Source organism: Lepisosteus oculatus, chromosome 5 (assembly GCF_040954835.1).
Source record: "Lepisosteus oculatus isolate fLepOcu1 chromosome 5, fLepOcu1.hap2, whole genome shotgun sequence".
In the NCBI taxonomy this organism is placed as follows: Eukaryota; Metazoa; Chordata; class Actinopteri; order Semionotiformes; family Lepisosteidae; genus Lepisosteus; species Lepisosteus oculatus.
The window spans coordinates 44,736,096-44,748,259 of record NC_090700.1 but is presented as its reverse complement, the minus strand read 5'-3'; the positions used below and the strand labels follow the sequence as shown (position 1 = coordinate 44,748,259).

General features: G+C 39.4%; 1 protein-coding gene across 5 annotated transcripts in view; it reads left to right on the top strand.

The window, feature by feature from the left end:
* The window catches only part of LOC102693543 (guanine nucleotide-binding protein subunit beta-5), a 47,630-nt gene that overhangs the window by 11,284 nt on the left and 24,182 nt on the right, over positions 1 to 12,164 (top strand). For 4 of the 5 annotated variants that reach the window (XM_015342975.2, XM_006628657.3, XM_015342976.2 and 1 more), the window contains 18 exons: positions 18 to 129; positions 1,487 to 1,698; positions 1,937 to 2,102; positions 3,199 to 3,345; positions 3,620 to 3,784; positions 3,873 to 3,966; positions 4,057 to 4,120; positions 4,597 to 4,777; positions 5,518 to 5,611; positions 5,848 to 5,911; positions 6,392 to 6,472; positions 6,630 to 6,810; positions 7,282 to 7,375; positions 7,669 to 7,732; positions 8,090 to 8,258; positions 8,903 to 8,987; positions 9,527 to 9,625; positions 9,897 to 10,051. In XM_015342975.2, coding sequence (XP_015198461.1) covers positions 18 to 129; positions 1,487 to 1,698; positions 1,937 to 2,102; positions 3,199 to 3,345; positions 3,620 to 3,784; positions 3,873 to 3,966; positions 4,057 to 4,120; positions 4,597 to 4,777; positions 5,518 to 5,611; positions 5,848 to 5,911; positions 6,392 to 6,472; positions 6,630 to 6,810; positions 7,282 to 7,375; positions 7,669 to 7,732; positions 8,090 to 8,258; positions 8,903 to 8,987; positions 9,527 to 9,625; positions 9,897 to 10,051 — 2,227 coding nt within the window. The remainder of the gene's footprint in view (positions 1 to 17; positions 130 to 1,486; positions 1,699 to 1,936; positions 2,103 to 3,198; positions 3,346 to 3,619; positions 3,785 to 3,872; positions 3,967 to 4,056; positions 4,121 to 4,596; positions 4,778 to 5,517; positions 5,612 to 5,847; positions 5,912 to 6,391; positions 6,473 to 6,629; positions 6,811 to 7,281; positions 7,376 to 7,668; positions 7,733 to 8,089; positions 8,259 to 8,902; positions 8,988 to 9,526; positions 9,626 to 9,896; positions 10,052 to 12,164) is intronic. The other variant, XM_015342974.2, reaches the window with a different exon arrangement.

Below are 12,164 nucleotides of genomic sequence, written 5' to 3'. Positions count from 1 at the left end.
TGCATTTCAATTTGCAGATGGACATATATAGAGTTTTACAGTCGCTACAGCATACTGATGACACAGCAAGAGCTTGCTCTGAGTGATAAGAAACAGACATGCAAGATAGTGCTTCAAAGGCTCATTCAGGTGAGTACTTCGTCCTTTCCTCTTAGAAGGCTTGTGTTCAGAGTTCTTTCCTGGAATGTTAAACATATTAGCATAATTTCAGTGTTGGGTAAGCTGCATTTTATATAATAAAAATGCTTTTGGTTGATTTTTCTTGTTTCAGCATCATATTTTGTTTTTGTAATACTCTCCTGGTACAGTATCTTACACATGGAATAACAACAATGTGTGTAATCTATATTCAATGTTATTTCTTAACATAATATAAGTTACAAGTGATTAAAACAAGTCAAGTAGTTTGTACTTAATACACATTTTTGTTCATGATTGTTGCACAATATATGGGACATGATGTATGTTACAAATACTATTTAGTACTGGAAATGCACAATGCAAATTATATTCAGTTGTGGTGTCTCTGGGGTTTTGCTAATTTCTTTTTACGAATAACATATTTGAAAATTCTTAAGATTTCAGAACTTGTGACGTTTTAAGAAATGTGTATTTCACAAGACATAGCAGTTGATTTTTAATACTTGACTAAAAGTTTCTTTTTTTGTGATACCCAAGTTAGAAATATAACTCATACCTTAACAAACTTGTTTCTTAACAAAAATAAATGTAAACTAGAAAATTCAAGTAATGTTTTTTCTTATTAAACTTACATGTAAAGCTAAGAATAGGTGTCACTTCTTTACTGAGAGTTGTAGGAGCATGGAACAAGCTGCCCAGCCAAGTTGAAGTCACTACTCTGGTTATTTCAAGCAATAGCTGGATGTGGTCCTTTGAATCAATTAACTACGAACTACTAATTGGGCTAGAATGTTAAAGTTAATATGGGGTGTGATCCATATGAGAATAAGCAGTGTCTTGACATCACTAATGCATAAACCTGATCAGCCTCTGAACGTGCTGCTGTTTGAAGTTCCACCCCTTTTCCTGTGCAGTTGCAGGCAGTCAGAGAATGCTGGCTGTTTGCAATTGTCTCCTGTTGATGACACTGATGAGTCAAGGTTGTGCTTTGGTTATCCAAGCTCTGCTTTTTCTTGTTATCCTGATAGAAAATGTTCAATTCCAGAATGGAAAAATACTGGACTCAGGGACTTCATCAATACATACAGTACAGTAGCTGAGTTTGCCTTCAATCTGCACCAAATATTCTCTTGTCCTAGAAGAGGTTACTCCCCACATCACATTTCTACCACTGCACCCGTTGGTTTGCGCAGTGCAGCAGTCGGTACTACACCCACCAAAACATCTCCGCACCCCATCTTCCATCAGGTCTAACAAGGTCACTCATCAGAGAATTAAGCGGATGACCACTTCACGCTGCTGTCAATTCGGAAATTCTTTCCTCTCCATCTTGCTCCCCTCACAGGACTCCAATCAGTACAAGTTTGGTCGCACAAAGATCTTTTTCCGCGCGGGACAGGTGGCATACCTGGAGAAGCTGCGGTCAGACCGACTGCGAGGGGCCTGTGTCACGATTCAGAAGCACCTCCGCGGCTGGATACAGCGCAAGAGGTTCCTACAGATGAGGGAGGCTGCAATCGTCATCCAGCAGTATGTGCGCGGGAAGAGGAAAGTGAGGTGAGCAGACATGCACAGACGCTGTTAAGACATGAAATGTCATAATATAATAAATAGGCCAACTATGTTCTCTCCACCCCTTCTTTTGTGGAAAGATATTTTCCGTTGCTTCAATAACGTACAGTTGGTCTTCAATAAAAACATTTGAAGGCACTGATTTTCAACTTGAACCAGAAAGCATGGTGAGTTAAGTGATTTTTTTTGTTTAGCAATTACAGCACAAGTTTCTATTGTTCAGGCAAACAGTAACTGCCGCTACTCTGAAGCGTGTCTGGGCAGCCATCATTATCCAGAAGTACTGTCGAGGTTTCCTGGTGCGCCGGGTCTACCAGCTGGTACAGGTTGCCACGGTGACTATCCAGGCCTATGCTCGAGGATGGCGCGCACGGACACAATATAAAAAGGTATGTACCTTGTATGGATGTCAGTCCATACTGTAAGCCTTCATGTGCGTCTTGAACAAGTTACCCTGCCATGATGTTGACAAAGACGCCCTGGAACCCATCATGAATTTCCACAATCCTCAGACCAATTAGCTACTAAAAACTAGATGAACTAGATCAGTCAGTAGCCATCCTTTAAGAAAAAAGATGTTCGAGGCGGCACAGGGGTTAGAACTCCTGCCTTACAGCTCTGGGACCTTGGGTTTAATTCCTCAGGTGCTTTCCGCATGGCGTTTATATGTTCTCCCTGTGTTTGTGGGTTTCCTACCACAGTCCAAACACATGCTGGTGGGTTATATGGCTTCTCGGAAACTGTCCCTGCTGTGCCATCCACCCATCCAGGGTGTATCCTGCCTTTTACCCATTGCTCGCTGGGATAAGCTCCAGCTCCCCTTGACCCTATATTAGATAAAGCAGTATAAAATCAATGGGTTCTAAAAGGTTTCGGGGAGTTTATTTTACCATGGTTCTATCAGTACTGAAAGTTGCATAGATCTGCAACCATGGTTTTGAAGAGCCCAAACCCAACTTAATCTTGAATTTTTAAAGACTTTCTTTGTGATCAACATGTTTATCATTTGGGACTGAAATACGAGTACTGTTCAACCACAAATGACCAGATTTAACACATTACTTGCTTATTTGATCAACATCTTGTAGGTGTTCTTAGTCTTTAAAAATGTGGCACTGTGGCTAAGGATCTGCGCCTGTGCCTGAAAGGTTGCAGGTTCAAATCCTGCGGCCGGCTGAGGAATCCTTCTCCGTTGGGCCCCTGAGCACGGCCCTTAACCCCAACTGCTCCAGGGGCGCTGTATAAGTGGCTGACCCTGTGCTCTGACCCCAAGCTTCTCTCTCCCCATCTTGTGTCTCATGGAGAGCATGCTGGGGTATGCTGTAAGACAAATTCCTAATTCAAGAAATTCTATATGGCTAATAAAGTGATTTTATCTTATATGAGACCAATTGAATTGAAGCTCTACAGATCAGGGTTGGAGATTCCTACTGTAAACTTTACAAATCCTCTAATGCACAAGTGAACTTTGCGGTATTGCTTCAGCTGGTGGAGGAACAGAAAGCTGTCATCCTACAGAAGTACGCCCGAGCCTGGCTGGCCAGACGCCGGTTCCAGAGTATCCGCCGCCTGGTGCTCAATGTGCAGCTGTCTTACCGAGTGCAGCAGCTCAAGAAGAAGCTGGAGGATCAGGTAGGTGTTGGGGCAGGAGGTGAAGCACTGAATCTCTGATGACGTGAAATAAGAAAACATAAAAGAAATCACCTCTTACCTTTTAATTCCCTTCTAATTTTTGCATTCGTAAAACAAATTGGTAAACAGTTCAGGGAACTGCACCCATTTACTCACCAGTGGACTAAAAGTGGACATGTTGCTGATACCTTTTGCAATGTTCTCAATGTTTCACCATGATGTACAGTTTTTGAAAATGATTTTAGTTCTTTCACAATGTACTCTCCAACCACAGAATAAAGAAAACAATGGACTCCTTGAGAGGCTTACTGGTCTGGCCAGTGCACATGCACAAGATGTTGACAAGCTGCAGAAGCTTGAAGCAGATCTTAAGAAGATGGCTGCTGAGAAAAAGACTTTTGAAGAGGGAATGAAGAGATCAAAGGCGGAAGCTAATCAGGTCTTTATTGTCACTTTATCCCCATGTCTGTTGAAAGACTTTGTCTTCATCCTACAGAAAAATTAATGTTTTGTGTTCTCTGCAAAAGTTAATTATTCAGCTCGAAGCCCAGAACAATAACCTTCTTCAAGAGAAACAAAACCTGGAGAAGAAACTACAGGATTCGATTAAGGAAATGAAAGGTAGGACGTGTGTGGTTAGGAGGTGAAGTGTTTACTTTCCAGTTAATAAACTGTTAACCTGTTTTATTATCATATAAATTTATTTTCTAGATGATGCTGATCAGCTTAAGGAAAAATTCTTGGAAGAGCTTGAAAGAGAGGAGAGACAAAGAAAGTAAGAATCAATCATTAAAAACAGATTGTAAATGTTTTAAGTAGTAATTGTAACACTAGTATGAAACCCATGAACAATTTAAAATATATAAACATTTATGAATAATACATTCCTCTGATAAGGACGCTAATACTACTGCTATATTGTAGCATAAGTATAAGTTGCTTTGTTAGAATTTGGTAGGAATCTTAGTATAAAATACACAATTTGTAGTTCTGAAATGACAATTGTCTGTAATATGTTGCAATGTGATCATTCAAGTACAGATATAGGGTTCCAATGTCTAGTGTTATAGCTGTACCTCAGTAATAATATTACTATTTAATGTCCTATATTGTAGCTGTAATTTAGTAGTGGTATTGGTTGATAATGTGGGGGTAATTATTGAATTACAGGTCAGTAAATGCAGTTTCTTGGTGATGAGGATCTAACAGTTCAAGGTGGTTTGCAACTTTCCAGTCACTGTGCTTTTTCAGGATCCTGGAAAATAGCTTTGAGATACAAAAGGAAGAATATGAAAAACGCATTGAGACTATGAAGGAAGAGATAAAGTGCCTGCGAGAGGAGAAGATCATGCTCCAGGAGCAAGCTCAGGAGGAGCTCCAAGTCAAAAGCCACCTGCAGCAGCAGGTTGGAGAGCTCGCAAAGCAACTCAAGGTAGGGCAGCAGGTCGGGCAGCCTGCAAAAGAGGCCAAGGTTTATTTAGGTTATTTCTTTGACAGAAGTGGGTTGAACTACCTCCTGAGACACTATATAGCGTATATAGAACTTCAAATACAGTATATAGAACAACAGTTCACATTCATTTGTTTTTTGCCACTACTTCACTCCTTAATATTTTGAGTTTGATTTTTAAAAAACATTGCATACTTTTCTTTGCCCCTGCGAATAGTCACCATTGAATAAATGTAGTTCCTAATTTTCAGAGTGCATTTGTCAATACAGTAGTAATGAGTGATGCGATATGATGTTGTGAGTGCATTTGTATTGCCTGAAATTTCACCTGTTTGTTCCATTAAGAAATTGGGTACATTCTTTAAGTTTTTTTAAAAAAGGTTTGATTGTGCATGAAGGTGTTTTTTAACTTTAAACAATTGAGAAAAATGTTAATGTTGTAAAAAAAATTATTTAACTGCCCTTTCTGAATTTTCACTGCTTACTTTTTATACATTAATGACAACCGTGAATTAGTAAAATCTACAGTCGCTTCTCAGTTTTTTATTAAAAAAAACAGTACATTTTAGGCACAAACTATCTGGGTAGTTTTTGGTATTTATTTGGTGTTATGTGTGGTGGTTATAGATTTGGTGGGTATACTGTAAATATTTCCATACATAGTTTAAGTGAATTCTTGAAGAACACAATTCTTAGATATGCTTTTTTTTTTCTTTTATCAGGTAATACCAGAGTTGAAAAAGGAGATTGGTAACCTTGAAACAGAGAAACAACATCTGGACAGACAGAAGAAGGAACACATGAATGAAGCAAGAGGTATATAGACAAATGATAGTCTACCTTTATTCTTATGCTCTGCTTTTCATTATTTTCATATAATATTTTGTTGGTGTCTGCAATAACACCACCATAATCGATTTTGGAAAGAGAAGAATGGCACACAGGAAACTCTGCTGCCCTCTTGTGATTAAAGACATTATTTTACTTTAGTTCATCAGATCTCCCTCAAAAAGTGAGGGGGATTATGAATTCTACACCTTATGTCCTTACAGCAAAAATATCTGAGGTGACCAAACAGCTTCTGTCAGGAATAAAAGAGGAAGAGTTTCTCTCCAGGTAAAAAGACATCAACTCAAAAACTTGATACTCACTTTTAACTCCATGGGAAGTTACATTCAACAGATACATTTTTTTAGCAGAATTGCTTGTCTTCCATAGAATCGGCTAGATGTCAAGAAGAAAAAACATTTTAAAAGGTTTAATTGCTATTTTGACTTTGTCATAAATTCGTTTTTAACAAATGTTGTTAGAAACAAGCAATTCTGTGAAAATTCTGTGGCCTTGCAACAGAATTGCAGAATTCCCTGGGTACAGAGCGCTTGGTGTGTTGCTGTTTGAAAATCACTGAGCCTGAATTATTGAAAGACTTGCCAAAATATTTGAGGCTTTCCCTCCTGTTTTGATTTTCACAGTTTCACAGCGCCTTTTTAAATTGCTGCCTCTTATTGTTAATTGTAGTTAACAGTAATGTCACAAGGTTTTTTTTGTAAGAATACTGTTAATTCCATGTACAAATACTCTTCCTTCAATGACCAGGTTAACAACCAAGGATCTTGAGCAGATAAATGAAGAAGGCGAGTTGTTGTTTGCCTACGAGGGTCTAAGGAAAGCTACAAGGTGTGCACATTTTGCTTTGAACCTCTTCACTAAAGGGCATGCAATTCAACTTGAACATGATTTTGAAAGAATGAATAGTTACTACCAACTTACAACACTGCATTCTCATGTGGCTGACACCTGATTTTTATTATATATTGCTGGTTCCTTAACACAGGGTGATAGAGACTCATGCCCAGGCACAGAAGGAAAGTTATGAGAGTGAAATCGAGTCCCTCAGGTATCAGATTGAACACTTCCAGAATGAGAACAATGAACTTCAAAAACTGTTCCAAGAGGGGAACAATGTGAATGCCAGCATTCAGCAAGAGGTTGCCAGGCTTGCTTCTGAAAATATGGTAGGTCGAAGACCAGGCTTTTTGAGCATTATAACATTTTTTCTAATGATAAAAACTAGCCACCAAACACAAAGGAGTATTGTTCTAAATACTTTGCTTTGACACAATCGGCTCTGTCACAGCCCCCTCAATTAGGAGGAATCAACCAGGGAGCTGCTGCAAGAGTGCAGCTGGTACTGAGGGAGGGGGTTAGAAAAGGTGTCTGCAGAGTTGTGGGCAGCCAGAGAGGCTTCTCGTTCGTAGGGAAGCAGAAGAGTGAGATTAGAATTTCACCTTCTGCCCTGAATTACTGTTAAATAAAACTATTAATGACCTGCTAACAAATCTATAGATGCATTGTTGCATGATATGGGGTATAATTCATCTATTCTTGGTGTTTTGGTCTTCTTTTTAGCTGCTTGTCATTGACATGATTCAGTTGAAAATCTGAGTAAATATTCTGACATTCTAATATGTTTTGTTTACCTGAAGGTAATTCCCCAATACAAACAGCAGATCTCGGAGCTTCAGCGGCAAAAGCACGACCTCGAAGACCGTTTGAAAGACCAGGCCATAGAAATGAGAGGTATCCTTCATAATTCAGAGAATTTAAGATCAGCGTTTTAAGCACAGTGTGTCTCTATAATTTGTCAGCTCAAAGTGCTTCTATATTGGATTTTTTTTCTCTTAAAACAAGAATACCAGTACTTTACCAACCTCTTTAATTTGATTAGTACTAGAAGCTGAGTTCTTTAAGATTCTGTTTCAAAGTTGAGGTTCAGTGCATGATAATTCCACTTTCCATTTACAGTTTGTTAATCATTCATTGCTTTAGTTCTGTGAATTCCGAAATATCTATCTGTTCTATCTGTTTTTTAGAAAAAATGGAGGAGATCTCAAATGAGTTGCGCAGTAGTTTGGAAGATGAAAGTGCACAGTGCAGGTACAAGAGACTTTCAATTGGACTGGACCTAAACTAACTTTCTTTTGTTAATATTTTTTTTTCTTTACACAAATCATGCTGTGTTCTTAGACAAATACTGGCTGTGAATACTGCTAGAAAAGCAAAGCCTGGCCTCCACCTCCAAATACAGTAGGTCATATACTTTAGAATAAATCCTCAGGATGGTGTTATTGGTGTTTTAAATTATATAGAGGTGGACAGGTGTGTTGTATCTGTGGCAGCAGGATTAACTAACTATTGCTTTTGAATTTTTTCTGAAAGGCTGTTGGTCTTGTGTAATTACAGTATATAGAAACCTAGGAGAGTTAAATTGTCTTTTTTTTCCCCCAATGAAAGGCTTTTGCAGCTCCAGCTAGAAGCCTACGAGAAGGAGAAGCAGGAGCTTTTGGACAGGATAGCTGAGAAAGAGGATGAGAACACCCAGCTAAAGAAACAGTACCAGACAGAGAGTGAAACCAAAAACAGGTTGAGACAGGAGGCATCCCGCCTGATTGCAGAGAACATGGTCTGTACCAATGGCAATTCTGCCCCTTCATAAAAGATCCATCCATCTGTTTTCTAATGGCTTTATCTAATACAGGGCTGCAGGGAAGATGGGGCCTATCTCAGCAAGCAGTAGGTGCAAGGCAGAGTACACCGTGGACAGACACCAGTCCATTGCAGGGAACACGCGGACACTCGCAAAACTTCATATTTCTCAGAAGCTAATTAACCTACCACTATGCCTCCTCTGTGGGGGGATACCATTATGAACATGGGGGAGAACACATACAAGCTCTGTGCAGATAGCACCCCACCACCGTGCCGCCCATTAAAGAAATCCCATTCTTCCAAACTAAAAAAGTCAGAAGCTTTTTAGATTTCCAAGGGTGATTCAAGTATTGAAGAGTTGACTTTCTCCTTAAATCAGACAACAGAATGTTGTGTGTGTATGTGGGAACATTTACATCTACAAATTCAATACTCTAGCAAAACAAAGACCTAGGTGATGTTTTGTGAAGAGGTCATCCAGCTTTCCTAAGAATATTTGTCTTTTGAACAGACCTATTTTGACATCTATATATTTGCCTGGAAAAATACTAATTACTTTATATTAACATACTGTATCATTATGCATTTGAAAGTAAAATAAGCTTTCATGATTTGTAGGACTTTGAAGAACAAATTGATCTCAAGGACAGATTAATAAAGAAGCTTCAAAACCAGATTCAAGGACTTCGGTCACCGGAGAAAGGTACACTTGCAAAACTTTGTGTTAGTTTGTCTGTTTTTTGGAAGGTATTTGGCAACTCTAATTTTCTTGTTAGGTTCTTCTGTTTCTATGTTTCCTGCATGTCAGACCATGAAGGTACACGGTCTATATGGAACTATGTGGAATACATTTTCCTGGTCGTATTGTTCAGTGGAATTGCTTCCAAGAGGAAAACGCCAGGCGGTTTCAATTGTTCTTTAACCCTTTTATTTCCAACTCTCCTTCATTTCAGCATCTTATTTGTGTTATTCTTCATGCTCAGATCGATCCACCTATACCAAAAATTGGTTAAAAACATATATTCAGTTGCAATTACAGTCCACTTTGAATAAGTGGTGTTTGAAGCTCTTATTCATATATTGAAACTAGAAATAGATGGAAAATACTGTTTTCAAAACTTAATTTTATATGCCTTGTTGCTCTGATTTTTGCTTTTGTTTTAATTACAGATAACATTAAAATGAACTGACTGTGTTATTTCCCTAGTCTTATTCCTCTTTTCTGTTTCTTTGGATTGAAAGTCAATCCAGTCCAAGCACCGCCTGTTCCCAAAGAATACCTCGGAATGCTAGAATTCAAGCAAGAAGATGAAGGAAAAATCATTAACAACCTTATTCTAGGTATTGGTTTTTTTTTGTCAAGAACAGTATCCAAAACTCATATACAGAATGCATAGAAATGTAATCTTAACCCCTTAACATTAGCAACCTTACATCTTAAATAGAGTAAGAGGGAATGCTTTAGAATTGATTTCTTGAAGCCGTTAGCTGGGAAGCTGAGTGGGTTTACCAGCACAGCACTGATACTCCTGAAAGTTGGCTACCGAGTGAGTATTGATCCTGCACAGCCTGTAACTGATTGCTGGTCTTGCATTGCACTGTGTTCATGCAGAGCTGAAGCCCAGAGGTGTGGTAGTGAACATGATTCCAGGTCTGCCAGCACACCTCCTGTTCATGTGTATAAGACATGCCGATTACCTCAGTGATGCCACCAAGCTCAAGTCCTTAATGAATGCCATCATAAGTGGCATTAAAGTCGTCATTAAGGTAAGTAATTGAGAAACCTAAGCTATACACTGTATATACAGTGCCCTCTAAAAGTATTGGTACAGAAAAGTCAACAGTGTTACTTTTGATTTACTCAAGCATTTTCCATTTGCGATCATGAGTCTTGTTTATCATGAGGTCATAAACAAGATCATATGAGACACACATTCACTTTAAGTAATTAAGCAATGAGAGCTGTCTTATGATCCTAATATGAAGGGCACTGTATATACTGAAAATAAAAAGAAGCCTATCCCTCTGCTTATGTTTTCAGAAAAATAAAATATTGCAGTTTAGGTGTCATTTTGATTAATCAATCATAACTGATCACAATATACTTTAGTATAGTTGCATAAGCCCCTCAGAAGTCAGGTAGTGGATGAACAGGTGATGAGGTGGTTTAAGCTGTTGAATGTGAAGCCTGGGGAAAATCAAGAATGGGAAATACAGAGTGGAACTTGTGAGAGAAACCTACTGTATACTACCAGGGGATTCCTAGGAAAGTAAGCACACAAACTCGCAAAGGCAGCAAGAAGTGCAGTCCAAAAGGCTTTAATTTAGGCCATAAAGTAACGGTCAGCTTTCAAAAGCACCTTACCTCTGGCCCTTTTTATACCCTGCCAAACGGTCAGTTGTACTCATGGGGAAAATCTGGGATTCTGACCTCCTTGCAATTAACCGATGATGACCTATCTCGCCTTTATTGTGACTATTTACAAGTGGTTTAGAAGCCATCCAGTGGCTTCATACTGTAGCTGCTACATAGGGGTCCAGGTGCTGTAATTGATGGTTGAAATTACAACCCTTTCTACAGCAGGCATGCCACAGAACCATTATGTCCCACTTAATAAGAAAACAATGTTTTTGCACCATCGGTATGTTGGAGGCTGGACTATATCGGCACACTGTCAGTTGGCAGCTAGGGTGTTCACAGCCAGCTATGTCTCATCTATCGGGATATTGAAGCAAAACTCTGTCAATCATAGGCCACAACCTAGGCAATCATGAGTCAATAATAATCAGTGGGGAGGAGAACAGATCGATGAAGCCAATTCATAGATGGGGGATTATTAGGAGGCCATGATTGGTAGTGGCCAGGGAGACATTTGGCTAGGAAGCTAGGGTAACACTCCTACTCTTCGAAAAATGCCCTGGGATTTTTAATGACCACAGAGAGTCAGGACCTCAGTTTTATGTGGTGCCTATGGTGCCTTTTTTTCAGTTTAATGTCCCTGTCACTATACTGGGGCATTAGAACCCACACAGACTGCAGGGTGAGCGCCCCCTTCTGGCCCCATTAACACCACATCCAGCAGCAACCTTAGTTTTCCCAGGAGGTCTTGTATCCAGGTTCTGGCCAGGCTTACACCTGCTGAGCTCCAGTGGGCTGCCAGTTGCAAAGTGATATAGCAAAGGTATAGCTATAGTCAAGACAGCTCAAGGTGGGGTTTGGGTGTTATTGTCTAACCAGGAGTGAATAGATGTAATACTTGACAGCAACTGCACAACGTTGCACTCCATTAATCAAGTTATAGAATTGAAAACAGTCAATTTTGTTCTGTGTTCTGCAACTTGAAAAATCTTCAGACCCAGTGAAGTAAACGTGTATTGGTGGGTTTCGCATTTGGATCTGAGAAATGATGTGGCTTTCTCTCATGAAAATCTGGGAAAACCGTGAAATGAGAGGAAATTGATTTCCATTTCAAGATCAGGCTCTGTATTTCACACCTCTGTGAGGGCAGTGAAGGTTTCTCACCTGATGGTCTGGAATTGTAGCTGTGCGATTCTCACTTTAGGATATTCAAGGTTCTTCATAAGCTGATTTTCATTCTGACTGTGCTGTTGCCAGAAGTCAAGCCAGCATGAGGTTTACTCAGAGGAGGAAGCACGTCTTTAGACTCCACCCTCAGGCAGTATTTTTTGAGAGACCAGGCAGAGCAGAAAACAACAGTAGCAGCAGTATAGTCCCTGCTGGCCTGTGTTACATAGCAATGCTCATACCTGTGGTTTCAATTATATATTCATGGCATTTTATATTCTAAATTCAGATTGCACAATTAAAAATAAGTACCTTACATGGTACTCTCACTTGTTTCTGTAGGCCTTTATTGAA